Source organism: Heliangelus exortis, chromosome 3 (genome assembly GCF_036169615.1).
Source record: "Heliangelus exortis chromosome 3, bHelExo1.hap1, whole genome shotgun sequence".
In the NCBI taxonomy this organism is placed as follows: domain Eukaryota; kingdom Metazoa; phylum Chordata; class Aves; order Apodiformes; family Trochilidae; genus Heliangelus; species Heliangelus exortis.
This window is the reverse complement of record NC_092424.1, coordinates 114916468-114933396: the sequence shown is the minus strand read 5'-3', so window position 1 is coordinate 114933396 and position 16929 is coordinate 114916468. Positions and strand designations below refer to the sequence as shown.

The 16929-nt window shown below is 46.3% G+C and overlaps 1 protein-coding gene across 21 annotated transcripts in view; it reads right to left on the bottom strand.

Annotated features, from left to right (window-relative positions):
• DTNB (dystrobrevin beta) overlaps positions 1–16929 on the bottom strand; it is a 172777-nt gene that overhangs the window by 107062 nt on the left and 48786 nt on the right. For all 21 annotated transcript variants that reach the window (XR_011725478.1, XM_071742339.1, XM_071742320.1 and 18 more), the window contains one exon: positions 7932–8098. Coding sequence is in view for 20 of the 21 variants with exons in the window: in XM_071742339.1 (XP_071598440.1) it covers positions 7932–8098 (167 nt within the window). In the remaining variant the exon portion in view is untranslated. The remainder of the gene's footprint in view (positions 1–7931; positions 8099–16929) is intronic.

Here is a 16929-nt window from a genome sequence, read left to right as displayed (position 1 = left end):
ATTGATCCCAACTTTTTGATAATGCTTCTCAGAGCAGCTGACAGAAAAGAGCCCAGCAGGCTGGACAAGATCACTGCTCCATGGGCAAGGATGCCTCAGATGGGGATTGTGTTACCCTGAGAAATTTTTTTTTCTTCCAATTAGCTGAATTCTACTGTAGAATTCCTAATAAAAACCACCTCTCATCACTGTTGCTAGACTTGCCCTCCTGCCTGTTTGGTACTGCCTGCAAGCACCTTGGCATTTTGCAAAGACAGGATGCTCTCCCCTTCAAAAAAGCAGAAAACATGAACAGAAAAGCCCAAAGTAACCCAAGCCTCTTGTCATTCCCCTCCTGCAAACCCACACCAGGCACAAGCCCCATCACTGAAACCACTCCCCAGGTGAACCCCCCCTAGCCACCACCTGCCCTGCTGTGTTTTTATCCTCCTCCTCCTCCCCAGCTGTTCACTTTTTTCTTAACTTTAATCTGGAATGGAGATGTGGTGCTGAGGGACCCATCTGGGTTAGTGGTGGCCTTGGCACTGCTGGGTTAATGGTTGGACTTGAGGATCTTAAAGGTCTTTTCCAACCCAAATTATTCTATGATTTGTAAATAGCTGGGGGTAAACAATGTTTTATGAAGTATCTGTAACTTCTGTCCCAGGAAGATCTTGCTCAGTGTGCAAGATCCTCACTATTAACAGCTTCCAGCTCCAAATGGGCAGTGAAAAACTAATTCAACAGTTCAGACTTTGGAAAAGGTTTCACACATCCCAGAGTCCAGCTTATGGCTCTATTTACCTTCAGCTTTAGATGGGAAAACAAGCTGAAGCCTTTATTTTCAGAAGCTTTCAACCACTTAACATCTCCTCCTGCTGCAGAGGCGTAACTGCAGGAACCGGGCAGCCCCAGCTCTCCTGGGAGCCCCTGGCAGCCAATCCATCTCGTTTCACATCCAAAATGGGCACGGTCCATGACTCAGCAGGATTTGCAGTGCTGCAGCCATTCCAGCAGTCTGATGGGAAGCATGGTCGATGAGCCAAATAACAACAAAAAGAAGTCAGGCACATAAACAAAATCCACGTTCTCTATCCGGACACGGCAACCACCCCAGGTACTCATGGGTTTGCTCTTCCTCCAAAATATTAAGTCACACAGCAATTTTCTTTCGCCTTTTACTGGCCATCTGATTGACGAGGCATTCATGACAGTTTTCTCCTCTGTGTTATTCCAGAAGGTTCATGAGATGCAGGTGTCTGGCTCCAGCAGGAGCCTCAGCAAGGAGCAACCGCAGCGCTTCTCGCAGAGCAGCTGCTCTGCAGCACAACAAAGCTTTTTGGATTTTGTCTTCCTGAGATTCCCTCCTCAGCAAACCCTCAGCCTTTTCCGTGTCAGTAGAGGATACATACCTTTTGCACAAGACTATCAATCAGTATTCAAAAGAAACAGCTTCTGCTCCTTTTCTATGGCGCACAGAATAAAAGCACTTGTGAGAACCACCTGCCAGCAGTTACCACGTCTGAGGAATCAATAAATCTTCTAACTCCTTACAATTCCCTCTGCAGTTACTACACACCCCAGTGGATCCCCTTCGTTCTGAGCTGGTTATTTCAGACAACCCGTTTTTGGGTTTCTTGCCTTCAGAAACACCTGTGAAGTCTGGAGTCAGAGGCAGACTCCTGAATTATGCACGAATCCTGATAGCCAGAACTCCAACATCACTTCCACCACCACCTCCTAGACGATCCATTTTGATAAATTTTTCAACTGAAGAAGAAATGGAGGTCAGAAGAGATCAGGTGACCCTTCCCAAAGTTGTTTTTTCCCAGGCACAGCACTGCTGGTGTGCAGCATTCTGCAGATGCTGCAGTGCTGAGCCGCAGAGCTCCTCAGCGCTGCTACCGAAGTTCATGCCCAGCAGCAAGCACAGGTTACACGACCCATGGCATCCACCTGCCAGCAGGAATGCCTGGCTGCTCCAGGCTCCACAGAAAGCACAAAACAAGTAAAATAAATAATTCTCAGAGGCTGGAATGTTTATTCTCTTTTGTAACAATCAGAAGTGGGAGACCCTTCTCTGCACCTACACGCCACAGGTGATCCCACATGCCCCAGGTAGGGCTAAAATGCCTTTCCCATTAGCACTGAACCACTCTCCCTGTGGCACTCAGCCTCAGTCAGACTCAAAAGCAAACCAAACACTTGAGACTCAGTTGTTTCAGAAACTGTACCATTGATACATCAGCCCAGGGCTGTCCCGGGTCCTATATTTTTAATTAAGACACGGTCATGTTTTTTACCTGACTTAGTTCCAAATAAAGCAGGAACAGAACATAACTTGTGCAGTGATGCCTGGGTAAGTTGCAAGTACCCCATAAAAAAAAGCAATTTTGAGAACTAGAAGAGCTATGCTGAGTGTGAATGTTCTCAGCCAAGTTTAGGGGAAGTTGGGCTGCAGCTGCACGAACGCGCAGGGCTGAGCCTTGTGCATCGAATGCAAACCCCCCAGCTGCTGCCTGCTGGAAAACTGGGGTGATGCTGACAGACACCACTGAAAAACTGGGTTATCCGTGCAGAAGGTGTGAGAAATTATCAGTAAAATGCAATTGTGATCTTCCGTGTGTCTGAAACCCACCCCACACCTGCCCTGTGTATTGCCGGAGCCTCTTCATTTCAGGAGGATTTTGTGTCTCTGGCCACCTTCCCAGCAAAGGCCACATCTGTTTAACAAAATAATACTTCCACCATGGAATTAACAAGCTGGAAACCACAAACTGCATTACCAAACGTTGTCTTTCCACTTTTTTCTGATTGTCTACTTAAGAATTCACATACTTGTACTTTCTACTTACAAATCCCCTCCACCTCTGCCCAGAGGGTCCGGTAAACACTCCTTGTGAGGGGCTTAGAAATGTGCAGGCCATAAAAACTGTATTGAAACTTGGTTTTTAAAAACACTTCTTTGGAAACTGAGGTTTTCTGTTTCTCCTTCCTTCCACCCCCCTCCAATATCTGCCTCATTTTACTGTGGCATGCAATAACAGAACTAAACAACTCGGGGTGTAAAGGCAGTGTAAGGCACTACACCCACCCTTCTTTTCTGGATTCTATACTGGAAATGGGTGAGGGAGCAAAAAACGTTCCCAGTCAGTGCACTGGGAATTTCCCCTCTTCTCCCAGCAGAGGAATGGGGCAGAGCAGCCAAGAGGATTAAGCAGCAAAAAGCCAAGAGATGAAGCCAGAGCACCAGCAGCATGGATAAAACCCCAAGTCTGGCTCCAGCTCCCCGCAGGAAGGTGCAGGGTCACCCAAGGTGTCCCGGTGGGTCCCTGGCTGGAGCACGAAGGCAGCGTGCCCTCTGCTGGGAAATGTGGAATTCTGAGAGCAGGATTTGTACGTCACTTGGAACCTCCATGTGATGGGGATGTTCCAGCCAGGCTGCAACGTGACAGGGGCAGAGCCGCTTCAGGGCCCTCTCCCCTCTCCCCCTGAGACTGGGGGGGATGAACCAAAACACGTTCAAAAATGTTTGATAATTTTAAGGTCGTCTAAATGGGAAAATTAAAGGAACCAGAAATATCAGAGATGTAATTTGGAGAGTGAAATCTCATTAAGGACCTGAACTGGGCAGATGAGAGGCTCTGCCTGCTGGTTGAGATCCGATTAGTACCCGGGGTAATGACTTCCCCACGGAAGCCACAGATTTTATCACTATAGAAACAACTCAGCCCTTGTTTGCTTTGCTCCCAAGCCACCATGTTAGGGTGGTTCTAAATAACAAACATTCCATTATTTATAGCAGGGAGAGGCGAGACCTCAACTACAGCTGGGAAGGAGGCATCAGAACCTCCACCCTAAGGGGTGCTTGGCTGCTTAACCCTGGAATTAGGAGGGCTGAGGTTTAGCAGAGTGAACACCACACAAACAGAAAAATGCTTCATCTTCATCTTCCCCCATCCCTGGCAGCGTTGGAGGTTGGATGGGGGCTCCCTGGGCTGTGGGAGGGGTCCCTGCCCATGCAGGGGGTTGGGACTGGGTGGGCTTTAAGGTCCCTTCCAACCCAACCCATTCCCTGACTCTATGCTTAACCTACAGGCTTTAAAAATGAACAATTCGATTTTCAGTTCTGCTGTGCACATATGTAACTAAATGTATCAATGTTTAAGGCTGTTTCATGAAATTAAACTGAAACACCCCAGAAGGAAAAACTTGGAAAGTGTTTGAAGTTTCCCCCCCCCCCCCCCAGCCCCAAACAGCCCCCACCAAGCAGTGTGTTCCTGCAGCAAACCCTCCCTTTCAAAAAAAACCATTTCTACCTGAACTTGCATGTATATAATCACTATCATAATATGTATCAAGTGTGTAATTGATGCTATTTGATTTATAGTGTAAAAAAATTATCAAAGGCACTTCAGAACTCCAGGAAAGAGAACCTTATGGAAATACTTACTATGAATGCTTATTCTGGGTCTCAGGGCTCTAAAGCTCTGACAATACACCACACAAGGCTGAACTACATCTGGCTGACTTCAAAACCTGAGAAAAAGAAATTTTTCTTTTTATTGTATCAGAGAACCAGCTAATCTAAAGCTTCAGGGAAGTCTGCAGAAGCTGAGACCCACCTGAGAACTTTGCAATTTGCTGTGCTGAACAGCATCACTTCTGAAAACATAAGTGATCCAGAACAGACACCTTCAAACACCCTTCCCTGCACATTTTTCATCTTTTTCTCAGGTTCAGCTTCACCCCTTTGCCAACAGTGCCAGGCAGAAGTGTCCCACTGAAAACTGATGTGAAAAAGACACCTCCCATTCCCTGCTCTGACCTGCTGATGAGTTTCTTTATCTGTTCTTACCTAGAAGTAATACAGTCCAAATCCCAAACTAAAAGACATTTAAAAAAAATTATGACTATCTTTCCATTTTCAGAAAATTAACACACAAGACCTATAAAAGTTTAAAAATATTAAAGAGAAAATATGTAAGACACCCCTCTCTTAAAAGATCCCTCTTTCATTCTCAATCAATCCAATCTGTTGCAGTATTTTATATATTTCTGATTTTTCCAGTCCATTTAAAACACTTTATTGCTTAAAAATTCCAGCATACTATTAAAAAGAAATAAGTTGCTAGAGCTAGAGCCAGAAATACTTGACTAGAGGAACACAAATGCTCTTTTTGATTGCCTTATTGTTTACTGAAATCCCTCTCACGTCTCCATTGCTGTCCTTGATTTCCATCTTTTGTCTTTGCTTCACCTTTAGACAACCTTTGAATCATCATTCTTTGATTTGGGTTCTGATTCTGGTGAACAAGAAATGCAAACATTTCCTTCCCTCCTTTGCCCCCCTCCTGCTCAGCTCAGCTCAGCTCAGCTCCAGCCTCTCCCTAGGATGAGCTGCACCTTGTGTCTACCAGGCACTCAGCTTTGCTGCTGCCAAAATTACTGCTACAGACCCCTGGACCAACTGTTGAATGTGTCAATGTTTCCATTAGATATTAAAATCCAGTCTCCTTCCAGGTGCCCAGCTATTTTTATTTTCTTTCAAATATTCTTTCCTTTTGGTCTGTGAAAACTCAAGTTCCCCAGTACTGCTCTGCTGCTGCCACCTCTGTGCTTTGGTGGGTGCTGCTCCTTTACCTGCTCTTCCTTCTCCTCCTACATGAAGCACCACAGAATCATCACATTTGGGTTGCAAGGCACCTTAATGATCTCCTACTTTCAACCCCCTGCATGCTCAGGGACCCCTCCCCCAGCCCAGGGTGCTCCAAGCCCCATCCAACCTGGGCTGAGACACTGCCAGGGATGGGGCAGCCACAGCTTCCTTGGGCAACCTGTTCCAGTCTCTCACCACCCTCAAATTCAAGAATTTCTTCCTCATCTCCAACCTCAATCTCCCCTCTTCCAGTTTTAACCCATTCCCCTTCTCCTCTCCCTACCCCCCCGTGTCCAAAGCCCTCCCCCAGCTTTCTTGGAGCCCCTTCAGATATTGGGAGGTTGCTCTGAGCTCACCTGGGAGCCTCCTCTTCTCCAGGCTGAACAACCCCAATCCCTCAGCCTGGCTTCCCAGGGAGGTGCTCAGCCCTCTGAGCATTTGAGTGGCTCTGCTCTGGACACCTTCCAGGAGCTCTGTGTCCTTCTGCTGTTGGGGACTCCAGAACTGGACACACAACTCCAGGTGGGGTCTCAGCAGAGCAGAGCAGAGGGGGAGAATCCCCTCCCTCGACCCCTGTCTGTGCTTCTTTTGCTGCAGCCCAGGACATGGTTGGGTTCTGGGCTCCAAGCACACCCTGAGGGCTCATGTTGAGCTTCTGCTCCACCACCCCCACCCCCAAGTCCTTCTCCTCAGGGCTGCCCTCAATCCTTTCTCCTCCCAACCTCTATTTCTCCATGGGATTGCCTCCACCCAGCTGCAGAACCTTGCCCTTGGCCGTGTTGAACTTCCAGCAGTTTGCAGGATTCCACTTCTCCAGCCTGGCCAGGTCCCTCTGGATGGATCCCTTCCCCTCAGCCTGGTGACTTCACCACAGTTTGGTGTCCTCAGCAAACTTGCTGAGGGTGCATCCATTCCAGTGTCTGTGTCACCAACAAAGATGTTCAGCAGCACTGATCCCTGTCCTGATCCTTGAGGAACACCACTCCTCACACAGCTCCATTGGGACACTGAGCCAGTTCCTTATCCAACGAGTGGTCCATCCATCTGATCCATATTATTCCAGTTTAGAGATCAGAATGTGGTGTGGGACAGTGTCCAAGGCTTTGCTCAGCTCCTGGAGATGACATCTGTGGCTCTGCTTTGCCCACTGAGGCTGTGACCCCATCACCCAAGGCCCCCAGCTCAGCCAAGCAAGAGAGCAGTCAGGAGCACTTTGTGGCTCTTCCTTCCATTGATGTAGTTTCCCACTCCTCCTATTTGCATTCTGTCTTAAAACCAACTAATTTTGTACAGCCTAACAAGAATCAAACACCTCAGAGGTTCACACTGAAACCAGGTGGGTGCCAGATTCCCAGATCCTGGTACCAGACCAGGGCACGGTCCATGTAACCTGCCTGGTGCAAACCCAGGGCAGACTTCAGAAGGCAAAATCTGCATCAGAGATAGAGCTACAATTTAGGTACTATTTAGGTTATGTCTTTGTATTAAAATTACAGACTGGATTTATGTGGACTTAATGGGATAATAATCTGCCTGCAGGTCAGATTAAACATTCCAGAAGTTTATTACCCATGTAGTTAAAAAAAGGACAACATTTAAGTCAGAATTTTCCTCTTTTCACTTTCCAACTACTGAATGGTATTAAGCCCCAATTTTCTACATTAAACAGTAATACTATAATGACTCTTCCTCATCGAGATAATTACTAATTACAATCCAATTATCATCTGAACTTCTCTGACTAAACAAAAGGTTGGGCTTCATCTTTTGCCATAAAATAGGCTTTTTTTGTATCTAAACTGCTCTGGTATTTCTTAAGATGTGATTCTCACACAGCCACCTAACTGTTACCTCTCATGTAATTTCTCTGAGGCTTTTCAGTGCAGTTTTCAATGCCTCTATTTACAACTGTCAGGATAATTTTTCTCTTAAAGAAATACTGCCTTTAACAACACCCCTTGGATAAAGCTCCTTGCCCAGCAGTGTTCATGCTAACCAGCTTGCTCTTCTGGGCAGAAGAGGTGTTGCAACCTTTAAGCCTCTTCAAGCTAGAAGAGAGGAAAATTTAAGTAGGAAGAGGTGAAGAACATCCATGTGTGAAGGATTGTGCTGCCTTGTGTGCTTCCAGCAGCACTGAGGACCATGCCAGCTGGCAAGGGGTGAACATCACTGGTAACAAACCCAGTGCAGTTTCCCCAGTCCTGCTGTGCAGTTCTACCAGAGAAACCTGTGACCTTCAGAAGAAAGGAGCACAGGGTGCCTGCTGCAGCATGCCAAAGAGAAAGGGAGTTACCCAAGAGGAGTGCTCCTTCATCTGGTGCTGGTTGCTGTGGGGCCCGTTGGCGTGGCCCCTCCAGAAGCAGTTCTGGCAGAGCTGGTAGTTGTGGCACTGCTGGCAGCGGTACCGGAACCCCAGCATGCTCTCACACCCGCAGTACGAGCACTCCACGGGATGGAAGACTGGGGAGAGGAGGGAAAAGAGAAAGGGAAAAAAGCCATGAGCAAACTTCAGGAAAATCTTGACCATCGCATCTCATTGGAGATGCCAAACCTCACCCCCAGGTTTTTAACCACTGAACCAACGTTATTCTGGGCAGGTCATGGATTTGGGTTGTAAGATTAACTGCAAAGTTAAGTTGATGGTAACACAGCAGCTCCATCTGACAAATTCACTGTTTCTTCTTCAGATTTTTCCTTCCTTGGATACACTCAGACCCAGGAGTCTCCATGGAGGTCCAACAACACTGAGAACACACATGAGAGGGAAAGCAGAAAGGCTTTATTCACAGAGGTCAACTTCTCCCCAAGGAGATCACTTTGCTCTCCAGTCAGCCACGAGGGTTTTTCACAGAAGAGGCCAACTTGGAGCACCAGCAGTTCCTTCTGCTCTGGGTCACCTCTCACCAAGGAACTTCCCCCATTCCTCCCCAACCAAGAGCTGCCTCTTGCACCTCTGTAACTTAAACCAAAGGAAACCCCTGCCTGCCTCTGGATCTTTACATCTCAAGAACTGGAGAATTAAATGAGGTGTGACAAGCAGAGCCACCCTCGGAAGCAGGCTAAAAATGGAATAAATAAATAAATGCTTCCTCCCTGATCTTCTCCCATCAACAATCACAGACTGGGTCCATTTAGGAGATGAGTCTTCAGAACAAATAAAGGTGCAATGTGAGAATGACATTAAGGGAGAGATCTCTGTGTCAAATGCATCTCAGAAGCTGAGGCACTGGCACTGCAGTGGAAGGGTGAAGGTGCCAATGGTTCAGCATTGCTGGGGGTCTAGAGGGTAAATAATTACAGGTGTAAATAACTGTGCTATGGAGAAGACCATAGGAAAGAAGAGCATCTCATTGGCCACTCACCTGAAATTCTTAGATATGTCTATTATCAACTAATGAAAGAGGTAAGAGAGAGAACTGGAAAGAGTCTGAGTTTTGATCCATGATGAAAATGATGATTTAGCTGCTCTGAGCCTCAGGGCAAGAGAGAGGCAGCTCTGAGGGGAAGGCCTGGCCAGAAGTGCTTGCTGCCCCAGGAGTGGGAATATGCTAAAATTGTTGGAAACAGAGGGGTAAGAATTAAAGCAAAGACCTGAGCATGGTCAGGAAGCCATGGATAATTAAGCCAAGATAATCAGGCAGATGGATGATGCTTCCTGGCAGCAAGTAGCAGCACTGTATAAAGCAAAGGACCCATGGTGTAGGTGATTTCAATATCCAAATGCCCACTGGGAATGGACTGCAGAGGAACTGGTGACTTTTGGGTTTGTTTTTTTTTAGTATTGTTTTTTTTAATAGAAAAGGAAGAGAAGGCAATGAAAAGGAAGACTTCTAGATGTGCATCAAACCGCAGAAAAGAACTGGTTGGAAAAGAAGTTGACAAGTAACCTTAAATCAACATGCTAACAGAGCAGTTTTGTGGATTTTAGGAAGCAGAGGGGAGTGAACATGACTTCAACACAGCACAGTTCAGTAAACTTGTAAGAATTAGTAGGTAAGTTATGGGAAGAAACAATTTCCCATGGAAACTGAGTTAGAACTGTCAGTTCCTGAAATAAATAATGCTAAAGAAACAGCATAAACTACCTCAGTGCAGAGAAAAGAGCAGACTCAGTAAAGACCAGTGTGGCTAAAATTAAGATAACCTAAAATCAAAAAGAAGTGTATAGAAGCAAACACTGGGACAAATTATTAATGAGGACTGAAAGAATAACTCAAATATTCAAAGTCAGAAAACCAGAATGGGAGAAACCTAGCAGGGGATTTAACAGGGACAGCACAAGGATTGTAATTATGATCCTTGAAAGGGTGTGAAGTTAAAATAACATGAGAAGTCAATAATTTGTAGAATACATATTGACCAAATAATAAAGCAAAGTACTGTATGGACCTAAGGAACAACAGAGAAATGAGTGTGGACAACATTTGCCAAATCAACCCAATGTCCCTCCATGGCAGAGTAATTGTCCTGGAAAATAGAAACATGCACCAAACATATAATTTTTTTTTTTGTAATCCTTACAAAATTTGTGTCCCATGATATTCTCATGACAGAAGGAAACACAACAGATGAGAGGACTGTCACTTGGATGAGAATCTCCTTGGCAGAAGAGCAGAGAGCAGTTATTGTCACAATGGAAAGCTCTACCCAGCAAAGGGCTTGGTTCCAGGTGATGCACTGGTCAATATGTTCATAAACAAACTGAATTATCATTAAAAATGTCCAACCTAGGGCACTACATTTCAAGGCAGATGTGGGTTAACTGTATGTACAAGAGGAAGCAATAAAACTTCCTAAACAGTATCTAGTGGACAGCAAGGAGCAGACCAAGAGAAGATATCATCAGACAGGCAAGAGGTACTTGCAAAAACAGCAACATATTCTCCAGAGCCAGGGGCCAAAACCCCAAAAGGTATTAAGGGTTTAATCTGCAGTGAGGAAAAAAACCAGGCTAGAACACTAGGAAGAAAATTCCTCACCCTAAGACCATTTCAACAGTGACCTCACCCAAGCTTGAAGTCCAAGTGCGAGGAGGTGCTGAAACTTCTTGATAAAGGATGGGAGGAAGAAGCAAGGCAAAGCTTTCAAGAATGTTTACAAGCATTCAGGTTTGCCTTTGGAAAAAGAGATGGATGAAGTCACAAGTTCCCAAAGCTTTTTGTCTTATTTTTGCAGGCACACATCCCCCCCACCCTCCCCCAGTATCCTTTCTGCTTGTGGCATTAGGTCACCACCTTCATCAAAGGAAATTCCCTGGTCCCAGCTGCTGGCAGCACCCTCTGCCTCTGCCCACCTTGTCTGCCTCTCCCCACCTTATCTTCTCATTGAGAAGAGATTACAGCTGATAGGAAAGGGGACAGAAGTACCATGGAGTTCTGAACCAAGGAATCAAAGCCTTGAAACTGATATGCTGGACTTGGGAAAGCAGTAACAAGGTTCTGATAAAATAAAACACGAGGCCAAATCCTGCTGGTGACAGCACTGACGTGGTTCTGACAACGAGTGGTAAAGAAAGAACAATCAGCAGAAGAGTTCATTGGAGCATGGGCAAGCTATGTGACCATGACATACACTTTCTAGTTTATGGGCTTTGCTTTTGATTGGGTTTGGGGTTTTCTTCCCCCCTCTTTCTCTGGAAGTGACAAAGTTTAGGTATGGATGGGAAAGCACCAACTGAAGTGGAACAGCACTTCCCACCCTGCTGGCTTCCCCTCCCTGGCAGTGCTGTGTCACCATCACATGTAAACCTTACACTTTTCTGATTATTTCTGTTCATTTCTGGATGCCATACAATCTGCTGTTGCAAGCTTTCTCTTCTCTCCTTTTCAGATTGTTTTCCATGCTCCCATCTGCACCAATCCAGCTGGATTGAAGTTGCCATCAAGCAGTGAATTGAATTATTGAATTTTTTTTTCACATCACTGACATTTCCAGCTCTAAGTCCCACTTGAGCCACCCAGACATCTCCTGCCTATGAACTGTAAGGGCTCACCTGAAGGCCTGAGCTATTTTCCTTCCCACCCCTCCCTTCCTGCCTCTGAAACACTTGTTCCAATCAAAATGCTCACACTTCATTTTCTCTGCCCCAGGGATCTGAATGTGTTTTTGTTGACACCTCATCTTTGGAAAGTGTCCCATTCCCCAAAGCTCCCTGCCACATATGGGAGTGAGAAGTTTAAGGTTCTTTCCACCTTTCACTGCATCCAAGTCTTCAGTCATTCCCTTTTCTGGCTGCCAGGGCTCCAGACTCAAACTTCCCACTGGCTCTTGCCTGGAAGTGCCAACCTGCTCCTTCCTCCTGCCAGCAGTTCCTTCCAGAAGGTGCAGGGAGGGCAGGAGAGGGAAGCAGCTTGAGAGATTGGGCCAGGAACCCAATTCTCATGTCTGGTTTTTCTTCCTTTTTCTGACCCCCAGTCATCTGTTTCTATTTGGCAAGTTTTAGCTTCCCCTTCTTTTCCCAACTTACAGAGTAAGTGACTGTCCCTGCTCACATGGGACTTGTCCTCCTGCTTCCTACCTGACCCACCCTGGCACCACTAACTCTGCTCCTGCATTGCAGAAATCTTGGAACAAAACCAACCTCTCACTCATCAAAGCCTGGAAATTCTTCCAAATGAAAACTGGAAGAATGTGGTGTGTCCTTTCTCCTCTTCTTCCCCCCTCTAGATACTTCTCATTTGCTTTCTTCCACAAACCCCTAATTTCTCCAATGATCTTGTGCCATCTGATGATTTACCTCAGTCTCCTCTCAGCCATTCCTTTATTTTTTTTCCTTTGGCCTCTTCCCCTTGCCCTCCAACATCAAAATACACACATGGCTCAGGTTTGCAGGGTCCAAAGACAGGTGACCACATTTTCTTCCCTAACCCCAGGTTCCTTTTGTCCCTAAGCTTTCTGGGTGCACAGGTACTGCCTGGTGTCCTCTCCTTCAGTTCTGAGCTCAGGACATCCCTCTGCCTCCCACATTCCCACAGGAGCCATGCCAGCCAAAATCCATTATTCCTGTTTCCCACCCAGACCTAGGCAGCGTGACCACACCACCACTTTTTGAGCTGCAAACCCCAAATCCAATATTCCTCTTTCTATTAAAATCTCCACAGACTGTCCTGGCACTTTGTATTCATATTTTACCTCATACTCTGACTGCTGATGCCCCAGCACAGTCACTGCTCTGTCTGAGCAATGCCCTTCCCTCTGAGAGTAACATGAACCCCAGGCTGATAAATGAGATGAGGAAGAAGATTTTTAGAGGAAAATTGCAAATCCACATTTTGTTTCAAAGAACCCTGATTTTAAAAGTATGAGAGAGGTGGAATGACCAGGGACTGGTCTGGAACTGAGCAGCTTCCAGGTTGTCTGCTTCCAGGTGACAGAGCATTTCCATTGGGAGAATGGGATCAGTAACAAAATGTAGAAAGAAATAAGTAGGGGGGAAGAGAATTTTTATAAAATTGCATAGAAGAAATTCCCAAAGATATTAAAAACCAGCAGCCAAGCAAAAGTAAGACATCTGCAAAATGAAAGAAATCAAAGAGGAGATAATAAAAACAGAAAGATAAAGCATGATGAAGATGTAAAAATTCAATGTTCTACAGATAAAAATGTTTCAAGGAAGATCTGGGAAAAAACCTCACTGCTCAAAACTCTGGCTAAGAGAGAATTCATGTTGGAGAAATGCTCTGAAGAACTTGCCATGACTATAAATACAAATTTTCTGTCTGGGGTTCTTTCACATGTGGTACCAATAGCTCCAGCTGTAAACAGGACATCCTGCTATGAGCTCTGGGGTTGTCCCAGCAGGATTGCTGCCTGCATCTGTAACTTCTAAATTCTGTTACTGCAGAGTAAAACACAAACATTGCTGTGAGCTAGGAGATCAAACTGCAACCCCCTGCTTAACTGAGCAGCACATCCCAGAGCAAGGCAGCTCCTCCCTGCACTGCATTCCTCACCAAGCTGGCTGCAATTCCATCCCAGAGATCCTGCCCAGCCTGTGACATATGCACCGAGCTCAACTCTGACTTTCAGATATTATTCCATGGAATTATTCAGATGATTGGAAAGATAACTCATCAGGGGTGTCCTCAGCTGCTTAGGTGGCAGCTCAGAGCAGGGATCTCCACCTCCCTGGAGAGCAGGAACCTGACCTCCTGGGTCTAAATTGACACCAAATACTTGAGGGTCCTGAATTCTGCTGCCAAATTTCTAAAGGAAACCTCATCTCTGGCAGTAATCACATTAAAATATATAAAAATACATCTATTCCACTAGAAATGGCCAGGATTGGCAGAACGGAACAGGCTGAAGCACTGTGCAGAATTTTTACCCAGAAAACCAATGATGGGTTTAAAAACTCACAGAACACTCCAGAGAGAGGGACTTGGAGGTGCCCAGCCAGGTGATGGCTCTGACCTGGGCAGGGAGAAACACAAATGTCCCACAGGACCCAACCCAGCTGTGCAAAGAGTGCTGAGTGACAGCCCAGCATCCTCTGTGCTGCTGGCTCATCCCCCCAGAGAGGAATCTACACCCCAGGGCAGGTGGGGATGGAGCAGCTTTGCTGAGGAATCTTTCTGAAACATTCATCCAGCCCTGGGAGGAGGCCTTGGGGGTGTTGGGTGAGGAGAAGCTCAGCGTGAGCCATCAAACCCCCCCTGGGCTGGGCTGCACCCCCAGCGTGTGGGCAGCAGGGCCAGGGAGGGGATTGTCCCCCTCTGGGGAGCCCCCCCTGGGGTAAAGCTGTGTCCATCCCTGGGGTCCCCATCAGCAGAAGGACACGGAGCTGTTGGAGCCAGTGCAGAGGAGGCCCTGGAGCTGCTGGGAGGGCTGGAGCAGCTCTGCTCTGGAGCCAGGCTGAGAGAGTTGGGGGTGTTGAGGCTGGAGAAGAGAAGGCTGCAACGGGGAGACCTTAGAGCACCTTCCAGTGCCTGAAGGGGCTCCAGGAAAGCTGGGGAGGGACTTGGGACAAGGGCCTGGAGGGATGGGACCCTGCGAGGGGGAAGGGTTTGCAGCTGGGAGAGGGGAGATGGAGAGGAGATCTTGGGCAGGGAGGGAGGGAGGGAGGGAGAAATTGTTTGGTTGGACTTGGTGATCTCAGAGGTCCTTTCCAGCCATGAGCATTCTGTGATTCTCAGGTGTGGGACATGGGTTAGTGGTGGCCTGGAATAAGGTGATGTCCTGGCTGGGCTGGAGTGGGATAGGACAAGGGGGAAGGGTTTGGAGCTGGGAGAGGGGAGCTGGGGCTGAGATGGGAGGGAGAAATTCCTTGGGGTGAGGGTGCTGAGCCCCTGGGTGCCCAGGTTGCCCAAGGAAGCTGTGGCTGCCCCATCCCTGGCAGTGTCTCAGCCCAGGTTGGATGGGGCTTGGAGCCCCCTGGGCTGGGGGAGGGGTCCCTGACCATGGCAGGGGGGGCACTGGGGGAGCTTTGAGGTCCCTCCAACCCAAACCAGTCTGTGACACTAAGATTTTATGTTTGCTGTCACCCATGCACACAAGTGACACTGTCTCTTAAAGGGGATTCACTCTTAGCATCCCTTTTCCCCTTCTTTAAAACCATCCTCTAGAGAACATCAATGGTTTTCAGTCTCTAAGGACAAGAGTTCCCAATCAGAAGAATCTTCCTTGATGACAACTTACAGCTCAGGCAGGAAATTACCAAATGCCATTACAGAAGAGTTTAATGCTACATTTTTCTTATTAAGCGTTTTTTTTTTTACCTACAAACAACCCAAGGACAATGGAAACATCCAAGAAAACATCCAGATCCTTTAAAGCAAAACCAAAGAAATTTTTGGTTCCTGAGTATCCTTAAAAACATTGTGCTAAAATCACTATAAGGGAAAAAAACACGAGTACCTACATGGACTGACATGTAGATACTTGTTTTTAGAGCTTTTTTTCTTTTTAGTCTCTCCTCTCTTTTTTCCAAGGAAAAGTAAGAAACGAAACCTACTGCCAGGCTCTATCTGTCCTTGGGATAAGTAGAAGATTTACCCCAGCTGAGCTGCTTAGCAGCCCCTAAATACAAATGTTGTTACCTCAGGAAAGGCAGAAATTCTCAGTCAATTCAGAAATAATTGAAATTATTTTCATCTTCTGGGAAAGGTAAAGATTTTGTCACAGGAGGCAGCCAGAGCTTGAGTTACAACACGTGACTGAAGAACAACCTGATATGGTTAAAAAAATAAAGTTATGAGCATTTTTTTTAATTGGAAGATCCTAAACAGGAACTGCATTCTCCCTACTCCACACCCTTTTTTTTGGTTGGTTGTTGGTTTTTTTTATTATAATTGTATTTCAGGTAAGATGCAAACCTTACCTAGAGAATCTGCAGCTTTGCAGAATATTTCTAGAACTGTCAATATAAGATGAAGATAACAGCCCTGGCAAGTTTAGAAGCTGGATATTATTTTCCATTATTTTCCCTCTGTTGAAAAGGGGAGAGAAAAAAATAAAATGTAGCCTGAAGACTTCTTCCACTTGCATTTCCACAGGCTCCTGTTTCTGCAGCAGCAGAACTAACTGGATTAGAATGCCTGCACAAAAACTCATGCTGCACATTAGCATGCAAATTGAGATGATGGCTCTCAAAAATAACATGCTGGCTGATTTGTTTAGATCAATAGTAGCAACTCATGGAGTTTATTTGATGTCTCCAGAAAGAAGATGTTATTTTTTCACCTGCAAATGTCATTTCACCAATAAAACAAGCTCAGTTCAGAGCTTAATTGCCTTTTGCTTATAGCAGAGCTGAAAAGACAACCAAGGAAATTGCAAGATTATTATTTTGTTGTTTTTTTTTAAGCTGTCAACTGAGGTGTTCAAGTGCCTCTGAAGTAACTCAGAGGTGATTGCCAGAGTAATTAATGATAATATTTACAAGCTGTGAAGGAAACCACCATCTGCTTGGAAGGAAAGGTTAAGAAGAAAAGCACTGCAGTGACAGGGTGCAATCCCATGAGCTTGCAGGGGAACTCTGAGCTGACTCCCCAGCAAGATGACTGCTGAACACCATCAGGAAAGGGTGAAGGACAGGAGGAGCACAGACACAAACCTAAGGGATGGATCTGTAGGGGCTGAGCCCATTTTATCAGCTTGTTTGTGTGGGAAGAGGAGAAGTGCAGGGCATGGTGTAGCAGGATTTCCATTGCAACCACACCTGGAATCACAAACACTGCAGAGCTGAGGCTGGAAGGACTCTGGAGATCTGCTCAAGGAAGGCTCAGCCAGGGCAGGCTGCTCAGGCCACTCACTCAGGTTCTGAGTACCAAGGAGGGAGACTCTGCAACCTG